At 41.2% G+C, this 8,312-nt stretch overlaps 1 protein-coding gene across 1 annotated transcript; it reads right to left on the bottom strand.

Moving 5' to 3' along the window:
• Positions 1–232: 232 nt before the first annotated feature.
• Positions 233–6,641, bottom strand: gcdhb (glutaryl-CoA dehydrogenase b). The gene is made up of 12 exons (XM_071474559.1): positions 6,504–6,641; positions 5,766–5,881; positions 5,237–5,269; positions 4,976–5,116; positions 4,686–4,748; positions 4,297–4,467; positions 3,863–3,992; positions 2,532–2,748; positions 2,214–2,317; positions 1,846–1,971; positions 1,251–1,411; positions 233–962 (listed from the first exon to the last, which is right to left on the bottom strand). Exons 2-12 carry the CDS (start codon positions 5,866–5,868, stop codon positions 889–891), a joined length of 1,323 nt encoding a protein of 440 aa, XP_071330660.1. The 5' UTR covers positions 5,869–5,881; positions 6,504–6,641; the 3' UTR covers positions 233–888.
• Positions 6,642–8,312: the final 1,671 nt, after the last annotated feature.

Consider the following 8,312-nt stretch of genomic DNA (forward strand, 5'->3'; position numbering starts at 1 on the left):
TGCCTCGTCAACATCATCTTTTGTGCTTTTTCAGTAACTAAAGCCTTGATTCTAGTCTTCTCTCTGACCTCATGATAATTACATGAGTTCAAAGACATGCATTTTGATGAAGGAGAAGAAATGTTGACACCTCAACAGTCATGATTTCTTTCACTGTGATGTGCAACAGCTGGCTAGAAATGTGTGACTCACCTTATCTAACTTGCTTTTCATTCTTCATTCAGACAGTTGAAACACTTCAATTACTTTTATTTATTTAAATCTTTGACCTCTGGAAAACCATGCAAACTTATGACATCTTAGTGTTCGAGCTAGTAAAGTGCTACAAGTAATCACCAAACAATAGTAACTGTAGAATTCACCAATTACACGGTGACAGCAGCTGCATAATTGGATCAAATTAAAAACACAAAAGCTTCACAGGTGGTTCCAAATCATTTGTGGGAATTTATGCTTTGTTGCTTTATAATTACAGGATTGACTTTGCGTACATCTGTGACCGGCAGCAAATCTGGATCGTGACCTCGTTCAATCTGTTCATTCTTTGCTACAGTGAATGACAATGAAAGTCTATACAAGTAATTTGACTTTTTCTATACAAGTGGGAATAGGGAGCTGAAAAAGAAACGGCTGCCACACTGCTGTGACTGAGAGTAGAAAAATAGCCCTCTTTAATTTGAAAATCAACGTCTGAATTAATTATACTTCACAAGTTTGGGGACAGACTTGACTTGTTCTTTCTCTCAAAATAAAACACTCTATATATATATTCTACAAACCTGAGAGAAAACAAACATTGCCATAATGCAGATGACACTTCATCCAAACTATATGAAAACTACTTCTTGACCGAGTCCTGTTGGCCGGGTATCTGCTGAGAGGTCGGATCTATTTGCCCACAGTGAAGGACTGCAGTCCTGTGATGGCCCTGCCCAGGATCAGGGCGTGGATGTCATGAGTACCTGGTAGAGGAGACAGCAGATATCAAACAGGCTGAACAGCTGGAACACATGTGCAGCTGGACGGCTATTAATAGTTGGTATATTCCCCATCATAAATGTGTGTTGTTACATGATCTGTTCAGTCCTCGTCTAACTTCATAATGCATTCAAACCTTCTGGCATCATTCCACCTAATGTGTACTACTGTATATGCATTCAAGCCTCTTGTGGAACTAAAGCAAATGTTAAACTCAAACAGGCCTACAGGACAGGTTACTGCTCCCTCCTCCTCCTCCGACTCCTCCTCACCTTCATATGTGTTGACAGCTTCCAGGTTCATGACGTGGCGGATGATGTGGTACTCGTCGGCGATGCCGTTTCCTCCCAGCATGTCTCTGGCCTGCCTGGCGATGTCTAGGGCTTTACCGCAGCTGTTCCTCTTGAGCATGGATATCATCTCTGGGGCAGCTCTGTTGAGGAAACACTACATTTGTTTCTGCAACTGTTTTTAATTAGAGAGTGTACAGGGCCTTCTGTGTGAGATGTGGTAGATTGTTGGCTGTTGGTTTTCATATTTTAGACAGTAGAGCTGACCATAATAGATAAATCTCACAGTTCTTTAAACACATTAAAATCTCTGATCATACAGTGTTGGTTCAGTGTCAGTTTTATCTTTGTATTTAATTCAATGCACTCAGTGGCCACTCTCTAATGTCACATTCTTAAATACTGTGTCTGATACTGTTCTTTCTGACTGTCTGCAACAATCAGTAATTATAACCCTGCTCTGGTCTGGTTCAGCCCAATCACACGACAGCTTGATTTTGTAAGAGTGACCACGGGGTTTGATGCATGAGCCCTAGTACCATGTGACATCCCATCTCTAGTTTGAGGATTAAGTTACTTTTTCTCATCGATGAGTCGTCCCAGCTGCACACACGACTGTAGGCCGATGGTGATCTCCGTCAGCATGTCGGCCATTTTCTTCTGCATCAGCTGATTCCTTGCCAGTGGCACGCCGAACTGGATTCTGGTTTAGAGAACAACAACACTGTGTTATCCTCAGGGTTATCAATAAATAATTAAATCCACTAAGTGTCATGAAGATATCTGTTCTAATTAAATAAGTCAATTCAACAACAGACATTGTTTAGTGGTTTATTCGGTAACATATTGCAACAAGTAAATATTTTAAATTAACTGACTCTTCAAATTTTTTTAATGGCGCTCAAGACACTTGTGTAAAGAGAACTGTCATCTGTGACATCTGACCTGTCGAGTGTGTACTGACGAGCTGCATGGAAACAGAACTCTGCAGCACCCAGAGCTCCCCATGCGATACCATAACGGGCGTTGTTCAAGCAGCCAAAAGGACCCTGGAAGCAGCAAAGGAGAGTGACAAGTGATCACTTCTGTATGTAGTGAACGATTTTAACTGAGTGTAATGTGTAATTTCACATTAAGCTAAAACACCCATTAGTAACTGTGCAACTGTATTTCACAGGTATCTTCTGAATGTAATAGAACAAAGATGAATCATCCATAAACAGGATGCTGCATCAATATTATTCATCGTTTCACTCCACTCACCCCAAGGCCGGAGACTTTGGGCAACAGGTTCTCCTCTGGAACCTCCACATCGTCCATGAGGATCATACCGGTGGCGGAGGCTCTCAGGGAGAACTTCCCCTCGATCTTGGGCGTGGACAGGCCCTTCATGCCGCGCTCCAGGATGAAGCCACGCACCTTCCCATCATCACACTTGGCCCAGACTACAGCGATGTCTGCCACTGGAGAGTTGGTGATCCTGAAGGTGGAAGTAAAGAGAGACGGCTTATTGTGTGCACAGTGAAGAACATTGATACTGAAAGGCTGCAGTATGATGGTGGGTACTTGCTAACGTGTTGACAGAAAACCAAACAGAATCAGTCAGACCTGGATTAGAAAGTGTACTGTAATCTGTTTTCATATTTCCTCACTTACAAAAACATTTTAAAGTCATTATAGGGCAACTTTTGTCTTCGATGTACAGCATATGAAGACTCATTTATTTTCATGAAGTTATGAAACTGATCAAAAATAGAATAAATATGCTCCTAACATCATCGAATGTGACCTTAGTAAGCCCTGGTATGTGTGTGAGTTTTACACAGTAGTTTATCTGTGAAGATCTCCACCTTGTGGACAAGTGATGACATATCGGGTCCTGTACGACAATATAAACCTTGAATTTGTGAAACAGGAAATGTTATACAAAATTCTTAAAGAATAAATTAGGTGAAAGAAAGAAACACAACATATAACTGAGCTAAAAATGGTTGTGGTGTTGCATGCAGTTCAGATCATTTATTCTTTGTGACCAGATACAGTCAAAACAGTTGAAAACTGACCTTAGAATCAGACACTTTATGTAACCATGTTATTACTTTTAAGGTGATTACAGACGTGCTGGTACTTGATTTGACTGAATTATGATTAAAATGGACTCTCACTGTTAATCTTCCCCCTGTGCTCTCTATTGTTGATGCTCTGAATCTGCACTCGTTCACACATCTCTGCTCTTGCAGTGATGTGTAATAAAAAACCTAATTTATAATCCTATGTGCCTTTTTTAAAAAAAAGAAAAAGCTTTTTGTGCAGAGTGAGTTAACAGACAAACCACAAATATCACATTAGCATAATATATACACAGTTGCTAGTTTATGAAGTACACCTAGCTTAAACTAATGCAGTTCAATAATAATTCCTGCCTTCATCAAGGTTTTAATGGTCCATTTTTGTGAAACTGCAGAGAGGTGTTTTTTTTTTTAATGGGTGAAATTTGAATTCCACATCAGTTCCTCTTCCAATGAGAATCTACTGACAGACATTTTCTCAAAAAGCCTCTCTGACATTTTCCACATATACAGCAAACTACTCACCATGTCTTTGAGCCAGTGAGAGTGTAGGTGCGACTGGACGGATTGTATTTGGCTCTGGTTTCCATGCCGCTGGGGTCACTACCGTGGTTTGGCTCCGTCAAGCCGAAGCAACCCAGGATCTCTCCACGAGCTGGGAGTGGCAGAGAGACAGAGGGGTGATTACAGACCAATAGTTAACCAAGACCTCAAGTCACAGTCAGCTTTATTGTCAGTTATGCTACACATACAGGACATACAGCACAATTGAAAATACTGTCCTCTCTGACCCACGGTGCAAATAAAAATATAAAATATAAAAATATAAAATATAATGTAAAGTGACTCATCAGAACAGAATCAAAAATGTTATTACCATGAACCATTTCAGTTTTCTTCAATCTATTGTTGACTGATAATAAACTGTTGAAAGATTAATGTTGTTGTTCTCATCTTACCCAGCTTGGGGAGGTACTTCTCCTTCTGCTCCTCTGTGCCATAGGCATTAATGGGGTGCATGACCAGTGACGACTGCACACTCATAACTGAGCGATAGCCGCTGTCCACTCTCTCTACTTCTCTGGCAATCAAACCATAGGCCACATAGCTTGTCCCTGCACAGCCGTAACCTGTAAACGCAGGAAGAGGAGTTACACACTTCTCAAAAACAAACAACAAACACAGATGACAAGTGCACAGATGATCAGAGTCCATTTATGAGAGAGAAATCTGGCATATGTATTATTTATTATCTATATGTATATTATTGCCACTGTAACATGCATGCAGTGAGTAGTGAACAGTGTGAATGGTGTGTGTCAAATCACGTGGACTCGTTCAGACTCACCTTTAATGGTTGGGCCCAACACACCCATCTCTCCCATCTCTGACACAATTTCTCTGTGAAACACTGAAAGAAAATGACACACAGACGTCACATGTGGGCAAGTTACAGGAGCTGCATGTCTTTATTTCAACAAACAGGATGTTAACAAACTGACAAAGTCATGATATTGTTGCACTAATATCAGGATTTCATTAAGAAACTGTAATTACAATAAACACTCAGACTCACAGACATAATGCATGAGCAAAGCAAATTAAGAAATAAATGAAGGACTGCATTTAATTTGTCACCTTCATTCCTGTTTGCCATCAGGATGCGAGGCATGAGTTTCTCTTGGCAGTAGGTCCGGAAGGAATCCCTGATCATAATCTCGTCCTCAGTCAGCTGGCCCTCCAGGTCCAGGGCATCACGCCAGTCAAACTGGACCTTAGCTATCAGACATTTAGTAAAGAAACAATTCAAAACCCTTAAAACCAGAGTTGGAAATATGTTCTGGATAAAGCTTCAATTTCAAAATGTTATCTAGAATTAACTATTTTATCAAGACCTACGCGCTTTAGACTTCTGCTCAGTCTTCTCTGCATCTGTGAAAATATAAACCAAAAAAAATCAAAAATATTATGTTATATATAATATATTATAAAAGACATGTAAGTAGTATTTCATTTGTTACTAAGTTTTCTAGTAATAAATGTGATAGAATGTGTGTATTTGTGATAAAAAAAAAAAGCAGGAAGATAAAACACTGTTTAAAAATCTAAATTATAAAGGACATACAGATGGTACTTTGAGTTAAAATACTTTAGTGTCAATAGCATCAGATATAAAACAGCTGGTGGACATAATTCAGCCAAAAACAGCAGTCACATCTGTGCACTGCAATGATGAACTTCCTCATTATATTTAAGACTGCTTTTAAATGTAAGTTTTTTTTGTATGATCTGACCACCAAATACCAATGTTAACAACTGTATTCCTTGAGGCTGCAGCTCAATGGTCCCAACCTGAAATTATGTGGATGGTGAACTCGCCCTTTAAACAACGTTATCTCTGTGGGTGGCGTAGTGTCACTGTACTCACCCCATCTGGCAGGTGCCGCAGTTCCCTGTGCTCGGGAAGCTGAGATGATGGCACATCTCTGAGGGTTGACCAAGAGACGGCACACAGCGCTTCTCAATGCCATGGTGAAAATGAGTCTGTAAAATAAAGACACTGTTACTGATTAAAGTGGTGTCTTACAATTAATAAACACAGCCAGTCAAGTAGCAGCTTGCAGTGGACAATAACACAACTCAATCCCTAAACTGGAAAGAGCTTCAAGAATGAAACTGGTGATACCATCGGCAGGATGTGGGCCATTAATGTTGAACCAGTGCCCGGTCCCTTGACCAACAGACTTTGAGTGACTTTTTCATGTATGAATGTAGGGCTTAAGAATGAGAAAATGTTATTGCTACCTGCAGTGGCTGTCAGAAACAACAGTATAATGCTGTTAACTGCTGATAGGTCGGTTTCATTCTCACTGACTCATGCCAAATACTGTAATATCTAATGAGGCAATGTGTCACAGCAAACAGATCTTACCCCACACAGAGGCAACCAGGTTTGGTATGTAGCCAAGCTAGGCTAGCTGAGCTAACCTTTGTGGCGTTAAGTAACTTCACTGTAGCTACAAGCTAATAGCGCTAGCCCACGATAGTTAGCAGTTGTGTTAACAACATAATTTCCAGATAATTATAATAGAAATGTGCTATATGAGTAATATGTGTTGAGAAAAGCAATTAAAACCACGGTGGCAGATAACGAAGGAGCATTTACCCGTGTTAAGTGGGACAGCAACCCTTGTCCTGATTTCCCTTTTCTGCCTCTCAGGTTGACGGTGCAGCGACACACAACGTCAAAACACAAGCTGACGTCATCACGTAAAGCACGCAACGCTGCATGCAGAGCCATGCTGAGTGAGGCGTTATCATTAAACAATTTCCCATTGATTAAATGGTGGTCATCTAATGTTGTGATAAATGAAACCTTTTATTCATGTGAAGGTAGTATATGTAAGATCTGAGACGAAGACATAAAAATAGGGATAAACTCTTTGTTTGCGGCCAGTCATCATCACTGAAGATGGCTGCCTTTTGGGGATACTTCAGCTGCTACGAGGGATCCTGATTGGCTCATGAAAAGGGGAGTGAATGATGGAGGAGTGGCCACCTTCAAGTCTGAGTTCCCAGAATGACAGCACTCCACATTTATGGAAGGATAACAGTACGTGCCAAGTTCCTACTAGGTCATCCTCTTAAATCCAGATAGTAGAATACTATAATATACTATATACTATAAGGATTGAGCACTCCAGTTGTTTGTTTTTTTTAAGTTGATCTTTCCACTGAATATTGCTTGGAGGAGGCTTCAAAGATTTTCTATCTTATTGTAACTAGTTGTGCCACTGGGTTTTTGAATGAAGTTGCTTTCAAATGGATGTTAAATTAATCATAGGCCTATAATTAAAAACTGGTAAATAAAAGAGACCTGAGACTTGTTTGTATCAGTGGTGGAAAGTAGAAGTACATATTTACTCATATTCTGCACAATATATTCTGAGGCACTTGTAGAGTGCTTTGATGCAATTTCTACTGCACTACACTTCAGAGGGAAATATTGTACCTTTTACTCTGCTTCATTTATCTGACACAGTTCCTATGAACTACAATTTAAAAACCTAGAATGAGCAAATAAAATAGGATGCACTGCTACACAGTGAATTAAACCACCCAACAACTCTTTGTCTGGATGCTACATTAAATTATTAATATTATAACTATTTACCTGCAAAATAGGTGCTTTTATTTTTATACTTTATTTCTTTTTAGAATACATTTATAAGATACATTTCTCTCAGATGTGCTGGGATGCATCCTCAGTGATATTCCTAAGGTCATGGGGGGTTTCAGGTGTTTGAACATCAGACCCCCTCGCCCAGGTGACCCAGCTGGAGTTAATCAGGTCTGGACTTGCATCCCAGCAGCAAGAAGCCATGGGCTTGCCCTCTTTATCCAGAGCCACCTGGTGGCCCTCTTTGCAGCTTCAGTGATGGCTCATATGGCCCCCTTCTTTGCTGCTGCAGAGATCTCTTACCCAGTCAGAGCTTTGCAGAGTGAGCGCCCCGCGAAGCCTCGGCAGCCCGGGGTGCAGCGAGCCCACCAGCCTTATTCTCTGCACTGCTCCACCTGCTGCTTGTATTTTGCAAGTTTCCTCTCTTGGGCCTCCTCCATGCACTCCCCCCAGGGCACTATCAGCTCCCACCTGATCACCTGTTTGTTGGCATCTGAAAAAAATGACCGGGTCTAGCCTGCTGTTGTTAAAGCAATGTGGCCAGGCAACTTCAGTTGTCTCCCCAGGTCCACTCTCTGCTGCCAGTCCGGGGCTGTAGACAGTGATCCTGCTGATCCTGTTGTTGGGTGTGAGTGGGGCTTCTCTCCAGCTTCGAGGAATGTGATGGACCTCTTCCTCTTGCAGTGTTTGCTGGACTGAATTGCTTTGGTGACTGCTTCTTCGACTACCTTGAGCACCTGGTCATGGCGCCAGCGGTAGTGTCCATCTGCTAGGGCTTTGGGGCAGCTGCTGAAG

This window comes from Trachinotus anak, unplaced genomic scaffold, assembly GCF_046630095.1.
Source record: "Trachinotus anak isolate AG129_WGS33_773 ecotype Australia unplaced genomic scaffold, CSIRO_AGI_Tana_v1 ptg000003l, whole genome shotgun sequence".
Taxonomy (NCBI): Eukaryota; Metazoa; Chordata; class Actinopteri; order Carangiformes; family Carangidae; genus Trachinotus; species Trachinotus anak.